The following is a 12323-nucleotide window of genomic DNA, read 5'->3' as shown; positions in this document are numbered from 1 at the left end:
ATTAAATACCCAGTTACGATTAAAACTCTCTAGAAAGTGGGCATAGAGGGCGTCTACCTCAACATAACAAAGGCCATATACAACAAATCCACAGCAAACAATGGTGAAAAACTGAGAGCATTTCCTTTAAGATGAGGAAAGACAAAAGAGTGCGGCTTCTTGCCACTATTATCACATAGTCTTGGAAGTCCTAGCCATGGAAATCAAAGAGAAATGAAAAGAATACAAACTGAAAAAGAAGAAGTAAAACTGTCATTGTTTGCAAATGACATGATACTATACAAAGAAAATCGTAAAGATGCCACCAGAAAACTACTAGAGCTAATCAACGAATTTAATACAGTCACAGGATACAAAATTGATACATAGAAATCCCTTGCATTCTTATACACTAACAATGAAAGCTCACAAAGAGAAATTAAGGAAACAATCCCATTTATTATTGCAACAAAAAGAATAAAATATCTAGGAATAAACCTACCTAAGGAAAAGAGATGCAAAAAACCAAAATTGCTGTCTGGGGAGGCCTTACAAATAGCTGTGAAAGGAAGAGAAGCGAAAAGCAAAGGAGAAAAGGAAAGATATAAACATCTGAATGCAGAGTTCCAAAGAATACCAAGAAGAGATAAGAAAGCCTTCTTCAGCGATCAATGCAAAGAAATAGAGGAAAACAACAGAATAGGAAAGACTAGAGATCTCTTCAAGAAAATCAGAGATACCAAAGGAACATTTCATGCAAAGATAGGCTTGATAAAGGACAGAAATGGTATGGACCTAACAGAAGCAGAAGATATTAAGAAGAGATGGCAAGAATACACAGAAGAACTGTACAAAAAAAGATCTTCACGACCCAGATAATCACGATGGTGTGATCACTGACCTAGAGCCAGACATCCTGGAATGTGAAGTCAAGTGGGCCTTGGAAAGCATCACTATGAACAAAGCTAGTGGAGGTGATAGAATTCCAGTTGAGCTATTTCAAATCGTGAAAGATGATGCTGTGAAAGTGCTGCACTCAATATGCCAGCAAATTTGGAAAACTCAGCAGTGGCCACAGGACTGTTTGAAAAGGTCAGTTTTCATTCCAATCCCAAAGAAAGGCGATGCCAAAGAATGCTCAAACTACCTCACAATTGCACTCGTCTCACACGCTAGTAAAGTAATGCTCTAAGTTCTCCAAGCCAGGCTTCAGCAATACATGAACTGTGAACTTCCAGATGTTCAAGCTGGTTTTAGAAAAGGCAGAGGAACCAGAGATCAAATTGCCAACATCCGCTGGATCATGGAAAAAGCAAGAGAGTTCCAGAAAAACATCTATTTCTGCTTTATTGACTATGCCAAAGCCTTTGACTGTGTGGATCACAGCAAACTGTGGAAAATTCTTAAACAGATGGCAATACCAGACCATCTGACCTGTCTCTTGAAAAATTTGTATGCAGGTCAGGAAGCAACAGTTAGAACTGGACATGGAACAACAGACTGGTTCCAAATAGGAAAAGGAGTACGTCAAGGCTGTATATTGTCACCCTGTTTATTTAACTTATATGCAGAGTACATCATGAGAAACGCTGGACTGGAAGAAACACAAGCTGGAATCAAGACTGCCGGGAGAAATATCAATCACCTCAGATATGCAGATGACACCACCCTTATGGCAGAAAGTGAAGAGGAACTAAGAAGCCTCTTGATGAAGGTGAAAGTGGAGAGTGAAAAAGTTGGCTTAAAACTCAACATTCAGAAAATGAAGATCATGGCATCTGGTCCCATCACTTCACGGGAAATAGATGGGGAAACAGTGGAAACAGTGTCAGACTTTATTTTTCTGGGCTCGAAAATCACTGCAGATGGTGATTGCAGCCATGAAATTAAAAGACGATTACTCCTTGGAAGGAAAGTTATGACCAACCTAGATAGATATCTAGATAGATATTGAAAAGCAGAGACATTACTTTGCCAACAAAGGTTTGTCTAGTCAAGGCTATTGTTTTTCCTGTGGTCATGTATGGATGTGAGAGTTGGACTGTGAAGAAGGCTGAGCGCCGAAGAATTGATGCTTTTGAATTGTGGTGTTGGAGAAGACTCTTGAGAGTCCCTTGGACTGCAAGGAGATACAACCAGTCCATCCTAAAGGAGATCAGCCCTGGGATTTCTTTGGGAGGAATGATGCTAAAGCTGAAACTCCAGTATTTTGGCCACCTCATGCGAAGAGTTGACTCATTGGAAAAGACTCTGATGCTGGGAGGGATTGGGGGCAATAGGAGAAGGGGATGACAGAGGATGAGATGGCTGGATGGCATCACTGACTCGATGGACATGAGTCTGAGTGAACTCTGGGAGTTGGTGATGGACAGGGAGGCCTGGCGTGCTGCGATTCATGGGGTCACAAAGAGTTGGACACGACTGAGCGACTGATCTGATCTGATCTGATCTGAAGGAGACAAAAGCCTGTACACAAAAAAGTATAAGACACTCATGAAAGAAATCAAAGATGACACAAACAGATGGAGACACAGCACATGTTCTTGGATTAGAAGAATAATGTGAAAATAACTATACTACTCAAAGCAATCTACACATTCAATTCAATCACTATCAAATTACCAATGGTATTTTTCACAGATCTAGAACAGAAAATTTTACAGTTTGTATGGAAACCCTGAAGAGCCAAAGCAATCTTGAGAGAGAAAAACAGAGCTAGAGTAATCAAGCTTGCTGACTTCAGACTATACTACAAAGCTATAGTAATCAACAGAGTATAGTAATAGCACAAAAACGGAAATATCAGTGTAGATAAATAGGAAGCCCAGAGATAAACCCATGCACCTATGGGCACCTTATCTTTGACAAAGGTGGCAAAAATATACAATGGAGGAAAGACCTTCTCTTCAATAAATGGTGTTGGGAAAACCGGACAGCTAGATGTAAAAGAATGAAATGAGAACACTTTCTAAAACCCTACTCAAAAATAAAGTGAAAATGGATTAAAGAACTAAATGTAAGGCCAGACACTAAAACTCTAAAGGAAAACTCTAAACTCTAAAACACTAAAACTCTAAAACTCTTAGAGGAAAAAAAAAAAGGCAGAACACTCTTTGACATAAATCACAGCAAGATCCCCTTGACACATACCTTCTAGAGTAATGAAAATAAAAACAAAAATAAACAAATAGGATCTAATTAAACTTAAAAGCTTTTGCACAGCAAAGGAAACCATAAATAAGACAAAAAGACAATTCTCAGAATGGGAGAAAATAACTGCAAACAAAGCAACTGACAAAGGCTTAATCCCCAAAATATATAAGCAGCTTATAAAGCTCAGTTTCAAAAAAAACAACCCAATAAAAAAATGGACAAAAAATTTAAATAGATGTCTCTTCAAAGAAGACATATAGATGGCCAACAAACACATGAAAAGATGCTCAGCATCACTCATTATTAGAGAAAAGCAAATCAAAACTGTAATGAGGTATTACCACAGACCAGTGAGAATGGCCATTATCAAAAAATCTACTAACCATAAATGGGGAGGATGTAGATGCCCTGTTGATGGGAATGTAAATTGATAAAACCACTATGGAAAACAGTATGGAGGTTCTTTAAGAAACTAGGAATAAAACTACCATATGACCCAGCAATCCCACTACTGGGCATATACCCTGAGAAAATCATAATTCAAAAAAACACACGTACCCCAGTGTCCACTGCAGCACTATGTGCAATAGTGGGACCCAGAAGCAACCTAGACGTCCACCAACAGGGCAATGCACAAAGACGTGTGCATATGTGCAGTGGAGTGTTACTCAGCCATCAAAAGGAACGGAACTGGGTCATTCGTAGTGATGCGGATGAGCCTAGAGTCTGTCATACTGAGTGAAGCAGGTCAGAAAAGAGAAAAACAAATTCTGCATGTTAATGCATATCTGCAGAATCTAGAAAAATGGTACCTATTCGCAGGCAGGGATAGAGATGCTGATGTAGAGACTGAAGATTTGGACACAGCAGGGGGAAAGAGAGGGTGGGACAAACTGAGAGTCCAACCGACACACGTGCCGCCAGTGCAGAGCAGACAGCTGGTAGGAAGCCGCCCGAAACACAAGAGGCTCAGCTTGGTGCGCTGCGAGACCTAGAGGCTAGGGTGGGGGCGGAGGAAGACTCAAGAGGTAGGGGACACACGGATGCTTATAGCTGCAATTCATGGGGTCGCAAAGAGTCGGACACGACTGGGCGAATGAACTGAACTGATAGCTGATTTATGTTGTTGTTCAGCAGTAATTAACACAATATTGTAAAGCAATTATACTCCAATTAAAAACTCCCAAATTGTGAAAATTAATACATTTTTAAATAACCAACAGAGCAAAGAACAAATCACAAGGGAAATTATAAAGTACAGACAGAAATGTGAAAACAAAAACACAATATTACAAAACTTATGGGATGAAGCCAAAGCTTTATATATTACATATACTTATATGCATAAAGGCACATGATGTATGAAAAAATCAGTCAAGGATAGGTTGTTAGATGATGGTTTTAGGAAAACTGGCTTGCTGGATGGAGGAAAAACACAAAGTTGGATCCTTATCACACTTGAAATGAATATAGAATCCAAATGGATTAAAGATCTAAAAATGAAGGGTAAAACTATAAAGCTAATACGGAAGAAAATCTAGGAGAATATCCTAGTAATCCTGAAATAAGGAAGGACTTAAGTAACACTTAGAAAGCACAAACCACAAAATATTGAAAAATTTTGCATCAAAATCAGACTTGTCTTTAACAAAGGGCACCACCCAAGAGTCAACAAATGGGTGAGATATGTGGAGAGGATATTTGTAATGTCTAAGTGAAAAATTAATATCTACAGAATATATAAGGAACTGGCTGAAAAAAAAAAAAAAAAAAAAACCCAGTTTTTAAAACTGGGCCAAGGAAATTCACAGGCAGTCCACAGAAAGGCAAAAAAAATTTAATGATTTGCTAACAAATCATTGCCCTTCTACAATCTATTTTCTGCCAGCAACCAGAATCATCTTCTAGAAGTCCATCAACTGCTACACTTTCAAGGTTTCAGCTCTCCAAGGCTCCCCATGAAAACCATCCCGGGGGCGTATCAGGCCCTGCACAACCTGGCCGCTGCTGATCCCACCAACCACAGTTTCTGCGGTCTCCCTGTGCGCACTGCCCTCCTGCCACACTGGCCTTCCTTCTTCCTCCAACATGCCAGCCATGCTCCTGTCTCAAGTCTCTGCATGCACACTCTACTAAGAAATACTTACTCACTGGTAATGAGAGAAGCACAAATTAAAACAAAAGAGAAACCATTTCCCAGTCATCATATTGGCAAAAACTTGAAGAACAACAATACCAAATGTTGGTAGGAACACGGTAGAAATAAGAATCATGGTGGGAGAACAAAGTGGAGCAGGCATTTTGGAGAGCCATCTGGCATCCTCTGTGAGGTCACCCGCGCATCAGCTTTCTGGCTGAGCCCACCCTAGGCAGGTCTCAGGGAAACTCAGCTGAAGACTCTAAAGGGACCTGAGTGAGGACGTTTACCAGAGCTGTCAGACTGTAGGGAGCTGGAGATTAGCTGGGGGTGAGGTAAGTGAACCACCGCAGGCACGCTGAATGGCGGGCTACATCCGTGGGGTCACAGTCAGACACAACTGAGCACAGCACAGCACAAGCACTCTGGCATTTAACACTGCGATCAGAAGCAGTGAGACAGGTGTACATACAGCAATATGAAGAGAACTTGGAAAAAGAGTAGAATTAAAATGCTGAGAAACAGAACAAGATCCTACTAATCCTACTTCGGTAAATTAAACTCACATACACACACATGTGCACACCTACCCACAACAGTGCTCTACAGTTTATAGCGATATGTGTATCTGAGGGCAAGTTGCAACACTTGACATAGTTGCCTGTGGTGCTCGAGGACAAGGTGGAAAGAGAGAAAATTTGGGCAGAAGAAGACCAACAAAAACAAAAAGACTTTGTAATGAGCCAATCATGAAAATGACGAGTCATCAACCGAGTAGGACTAACTCAACTTTCTACCATAAAAATAAAAGATAACTATAACTGTAAACCTTGTGTACAACCTTGTCTGCAGAAGGGATTAAACAAAATTCTGTGAGCACTGTACACGAACATATTCTACAAGCATGTCAAACGTTCAAATATACTGGATATGAGAGGGGCTTTCTCCCTCACGTGAAGGCACTGAGGTTCGGGGAGTTAAGCAGTTGGCCAAGGACACCTAACTAATGAGAGGCAGAACTGAAGGAGTCAGTTTCACTCCTGCTCTTCCTCTAGCATCCCATTTACAAATTCCCAGCGGCTAAACCTTCGAAATACACCCAGGACTTCCCTGGTGGTCCAGTGGGTAAGAAGCGGCCTTCCACTGCAGGGGACACGGTTTCCACACCTGGTCTGGGGAGATTCCAAGCGCCACAGAGCAACTAACCCTAAGCGCTGCAGCAGCTGAAGCCCGTGTGCCTGAGAGCCCATGCTGCACAACAGGGGGAGCCACGGAGAGGAGGAGCCAGGGCACCGCAACCAGGAGGAGCCCATGGGCAACAGTGAAGACCCAGTACAGCCCAAAATTAACAAATTAGTTAAGATACACCTCAACCCTGACCACAGTTGATCACACTACTTCTGCTTCCACTCGTAAGTCACCACCATCTTTTGCCTGAAGTACCCAACAGTCTACCTGGGCCTTCTGCTTCCACTCTTGCTCTTCTACCATCCGTTTTCTGCCAATGACCAGAATCATCTTCTAGAATTCTATCAACTGCTACACTTTCTTGCTTTCAGCTCTGCAACGCTTCCCATGAAAACCATCACAGTGGCATCTCAGCCTGCACATGATCTGGCCACTGCTGATGCCTCCAACCACAGCTTCTGTGGTCGCCCAGTGCCCCTCGTGCCCTACCCCGTGCTCACTGCCCTCCTGCCACATGGCCTCTTTGTTCTTCCGCCCACACGCCAGGCGTGCTCCTGTCTCAAGTCTCTGTATTTGCATTCTCTTTGGCTGGAGCTTGGCTGGAACGCGCCTTCCTCCGATATTCAGTACAGGCTTCCTCCCTTCGTTAATTCAAAATCACTTGTCCTCTCGAACACTCCTTCTAAACACACTGCCTCTAGGCATTCTCCATCCTCACATCTTCCTTTTTTCCTTCCTGGCACTTATTACCTGATGCTGTTACATATTTATTTGTTGATTTATTTGAATGTCCATCTCCTCCCCAGTATACAAGCTCCTCGTCTGTCTCAGCCACCACTGCACATCCACAGCCCAGGCAGCGCTCACCATACAGAAGACACAAGGAAGTAAATAACTCTTTTCTGAAAGCAACAACTCAACAAACTCGGCTCTTACCACCTAGCTCACGCTCTTTCCATTACATCATGCTGCTTCCCAGGTAAAAAGTGTGTACAATCTGTCTTTTCTCTAAGGATTAAAAGGTCCTTATCTTAAACATTCATTTAAGCCCAACCAGGCCCAGCATGTGGTAAATGGTAGGTAAATATGAAATGACAAAACAGAAAACAAACCACAGGAAGAGATAAAAAAGAAAGAAAAGAGTTGATGGCATAGAGAAACTCTAATTTGTATTCTGTGTCACCACTCTCCACTCAGTGGTTAAGTCTTTTATTTCCTAAGTGCCTATCTGCCCATGCCACAGATAGGAGCTTTGATGGAGATAAATATTAACCAAATTCCTGCCCTGGCTTCAAGGAGCCAACACATAACATAACTATCAAAACACAAATTTTAACAAATATTTATGAAAGAGGTATAAAGAGCTATAGGATTTCAAGGGGAGGAGGATTACTTTTAGTTGTGTGAAACGGGTGGCAGATTGAAATGGTTAAACTGAATACTGATAGATGAATAACGGCTGGATGATAGCCTGTAAACCTCCTGCAAGGCAAGAGCGATATTTTATTCATCGTGCTGTCTTTAATGTTTTACAAAATGTCGGAAACATAAGGCAGTCAATGAATGTTTAACAAATTTGGGAGGTGCAAGCATTCCAGGCAGAAGGAAGAGCGTCAGTAAAATACAGACGTGAGAGAATGCAGGACATGGATGAACCAAAATGGCATTAAAACATGTATAATATCATATAAAAAAAGAAAAAGAAAAATAGGAGAAAAGTCTTTGTGACCTTGGATTAGACAAAGATTTCTTAGTTACAACATCAAAATACCAACCCAGAAAAGAAACATTTGATAAATTGGATTTTATCAAAATTAAGAACATTTGCTCTTTGAAAAGCATTGTGAGAATGCAAACAAAATATCTGCAAATCAAAAATATCTGATAAAGGGCTTGTATGCAGAATGAAGAATTCTCAAAACCCAATACAAAAACAAACTCCAAAAAAAAAAAAAAAATGAGGACTGACTGGTAAAACGAGTTCAGGAAAGAGAATGGCAAGAACTGAACAGGGAAAAGTAGATTAGGACCGGAACAAGGACTGCCATACACAACAGACTAAGGGGTCTGCCCTGGGGGCTCAGCTATAAAGAACCTGCCTGCAATGCAGGAGATGAGGGCTCCATCCCTGGGTAGGCAAGATCCCAGGAGAAGGAAATGGCAATCCACTCCAGTATTCTTGTCTGAGAAATCTCATGGACAGAGGAGCCTGTGGCTACAGTCCACGGGGTTGTAAGAGTCGGACTTGATTAACTAAACCACCACCACCACGAAGGCAAAAAGGGAACACTGAAAACTTTTACACAGGAGAAGGTGATCTCAGGAGTCAAACAGGAGTCTGCTGCTTGAAGATAAATCTATCATCACTTCACTCATATTGTTTAACTTTTCCTATTAGAAATAATTTTCTTTTAAGGCATAACCACTTTGGGAATGTTCTTCACCTCCAAATTCTCCTGAGAGCTAACCGAAAAACTTTTGTCATTCATTTTCATTTTAGTGTAAGTTGGATGACCAAATTACCTTCTGGCTAAAGTACACAAAACCATTGGGGAAATGGTAATTTTGACTACAGATGAACTATAACTTTTAGCCTCTTGAGACACTACCCTGGAAAGAGAGCCTGCGGTGCAAAAAAAAAAAAAAGTCAATTAATTAATACCTTTGTTTAAGAGCCTATTCTGTTCTTTGCAAAAGCACAGGACAGTGAAGAAAATAAAACACATTCTAATCTTCCAAAAGACACTTATTCCTTGGAAGGAAAGTTATGACCAACACAGATAGCATATTCAAAAGCAGAGACATTACTTTGCCAACAAAAGTCTGTCTAGTCAAGGCTATGGTTTTTCCAGTGGTCATGTATGGATGTGAGAGTTGGACTGTGAAGAAAGCTGAGTGCGGAAGAATTGATGCTTTTGAACTGTGGTATTGCAGAAGACTCTTGAGAGTTCCTTGGACTGCAAGGAGATCCAACCAGTCCATTCTAAAGGAGATCAGTCCTGGGTGTTCATTGGAAGGACTGATGTTGAAGCTGAAACTCCAATACTTTGGCCACCTCATGCGAAGAGTTGACTCATTGGAAAAGACCCTGATGCTGGGAGGGATTGGGGGCAGAAGGAGAAAAGGACGACAGAGGATGAGATGGCTGGATGGCATCACCGACTCGATGGACATGAGTTTGAGCGAACTCTGGGTGATGGACAGGGAGGCCTGGCCTGCTGCGATTCGTGGGGTCGCAAAGAGTCGGACACGGCTGAGCCACTGAACTGAACTGACTGAATCTTCCAAAATGGGAAGTCTTAAATTGATGATCCAGAAGGTAAGAAACAAGGAGAAATATGATAAACTGAACATTTCCGAGAGGAGGGGAGAAGGGTTTGTGGAATTTAGACACTATATACTGAATTTTTTCAGTTTTCCTCACAAGTTGCAAGTAAAGACTTTGTAATCACATTCACTCACAACTTCATGAACTATGATGGGCAATTAACATTCAAGGAATATGATGATGCAAGGAAAAGAAATTTAAAATGAAAACGTTGCAAATCCATCCAAACAGTGTTATGTACCAAAAATGATAATCACGGTAACAACCATACGGTAACCCAATCAGACTGAATGGAAACCCGGTATCTCAACTGGATGGTTTCAGCTTTCTAAAACTCAAACCCTCAGTCTAGGCCAGAGCGAGGGTCGTTCTGCTGACTGGTTGGGCGAGGGGACACAAGGAAAACGCTAGGACGGGTTTCCGCAGACAAGCATCTGAGTTGCGCGCAGAACAGGGGATGGATGGGACCAGCACTCACCTCTTGTCGATGGCGTCAATGTTTGAATGGAGAAGCCACAGCTCCTCTGTGTTGTCCTGCCGGGAGGAGAGGATCAGGTGGTGGCCAGTCAGACACAAGGTCCCCTCGACGGCCGGATAGAAAGGTCGGTGCAGCACCACATTATCCACCCGAGGGGTCTTGATCAGCTCAGCAAATTCCATGTTCTCCAGCGGCCGGAGCCAGGGGACTGCGGAGTCCCAGAGGTGCAAAACGGTTCCACCGCTCCTGGGCTGAAGACACTGATCCCGCGCCCAGCAGGCAGTAGGGGCGGGACCCGGGATCGGAGGCCGCGCCCCGCCCCGGGCTGGGGTGGGCGCGGCGAGGCCTCTGGCCACTGTCACTGGCCCGGGGAAGGCCCGGGCTGGGCCAGGCTGGGCGCCTCTCCCGCACCTCTAAGTAACCTCAGGCCCAGGACTTGGACAAAAAGAACGCTCTGCGACAGGCCCAGCCGCTGCCGCCTCCACCTTGAGATCTGGCTTCGGGTAGCCAGGCTGAAAGAAGGAGAAGGCCGCCCAGGGCCACTTTCCAAGTCCAAGACGCTAAGGACTCCTGGCGGAAGTAGCTACTCACAGCGGGAACTTATAGCAACTCCGGGCGGAAGCGACGGACTGAAAACAGGAAAGACGGGACAGTCCGACCCAGAAATTGGTCCCCACCTAGGTGCGAAGAGAATGTCTCCGGAAGGACAGCAGGAGTCGAATATTTGTGTTCCTACCAGAAAAAGCTCTGCCTGCATGCCCACTGCTGCGCCTGCTACTCCTACAAATATTCCATAGGAGAAAATGCAGGAGAAAAAGGAACGACGAGAAGAGGTCCCTGACCTGCCTGCCTCCACTTGAGCAGTAATCCCTATTCGGCGAGTGGGATTGCCGTAAATTTTGGCGATTTTCATACTTTCGCCGTGAAGAGAGAACATTTGGGATCGAAGGCGGTGACTGTGACCACAAAGAAGGGACCAGACGTAAAGGAGGAGCCGGCTGGACACGCACAATCACAGAGGGCGAGAGCGAAAGTGCTGTGACCTTGAACAAGAAAGAGGAAAAGCATACAAACGCCTATGAGAACACCTAGATAAAAATATATAAAATGCTCAGAAAAGGAAGTGATTAATCCTCAATTCAGTTCAGTCGCTCAGTCGTGTCCGACTCTTTGCGACCGCATGGACTGCAGCACGCCAGGCCTCCCTGTCCATCACCAACTCCCGGAGTTTACTCAAACTCATGTCCATTGAGTCCGTGATGCCATCCAACCGTCTCATCCTCTGTCGTCCCCTTCTCCTCCTGTCTTCAATCTTTCCCAGCATCAGGGTCTTTTCAAATGAGTCAGCTCTTCTCATTAGGTGGCCAAAGTATTGCAGTTTCAGCTTCAACATCATTCCTTCCAAAGAACACTCGGGACTGATTTCTTTTAGGATGGACTGGTTGGATCTCTTTGTAGTCAAGGGACTCTCAAGAGTCTTCTCCAACACCACAGATCAAAAGCATCAGTTCCTCGGTGCTCAGCTTTCTTATCGTCCAACTCTCACATCCATACATGACTACTGGAAAAACCATGGCCTTTACTACACGGACCTTTGTTGGCAAAGTAATGTCTCTGCTTTTTAATATGCTGTCTAGGTTGGTCATAACTTTCCTTCCAAGGAGTAAGTGTCTTTTAATTTCATGGCTGCAGTGATTTTGGAGCCCCCAAAATAAAGTCCGTCACTGTTTCCACTGTTTCCCCATCTATTTGCCATGAAGTGATGGGATCAGATGCCATGATCTTTGTTTTCTGAATGTTGAGCTTTAAGCCAACTTTTTCACTCTCCTCTTTCACTTTCATCAAGAGGCTTTTTAGTTCTTCTTCATTTTCTGCCATAAGGGTGGTGTCATCTGCATATCTGAGGTTATTGATATTTCTCCCGGCAATCTTGATTGTGCTTCTTCCAGCCCAGCATTTCTCATGATGTACTCTGCATAGAAGTTAAATAAGCAGGGTGACAATATACAGCCTTGATGTACTCCTTTTCCTATTTGGAACCAGTCTGTTGTTCCATGTCC

At 43.2% G+C, this 12323-nt stretch overlaps 1 protein-coding gene across 1 annotated transcript in view; it reads right to left on the bottom strand.

The window, feature by feature from the left end:
• MTMR9 (myotubularin related protein 9) overlaps nucleotides 1–10852 on the bottom strand; it is a 70670-nt gene extending 59818 nt beyond the window's left edge. The window contains exon 1 of the mRNA XM_005886681.3: nucleotides 10264–10852. Within this exon, the coding sequence (XP_005886743.1) occupies nucleotides 10264–10445 (182 nt within the window). The 5' untranslated portion in view covers nucleotides 10446–10852. The remainder of the gene's footprint in view (nucleotides 1–10263) is intronic.
• Between the last annotated feature and the right edge of the window lie 1471 nt (nucleotides 10853–12323).

Source organism: Bos mutus, chromosome 8 (genome assembly GCF_027580195.1).
Source record: "Bos mutus isolate GX-2022 chromosome 8, NWIPB_WYAK_1.1, whole genome shotgun sequence".
In the NCBI taxonomy this organism is placed as follows: Eukaryota; Metazoa; Chordata; class Mammalia; order Artiodactyla; family Bovidae; genus Bos; species Bos mutus.
This window is presented reverse-complemented; position numbering and strand designations above follow the sequence as displayed.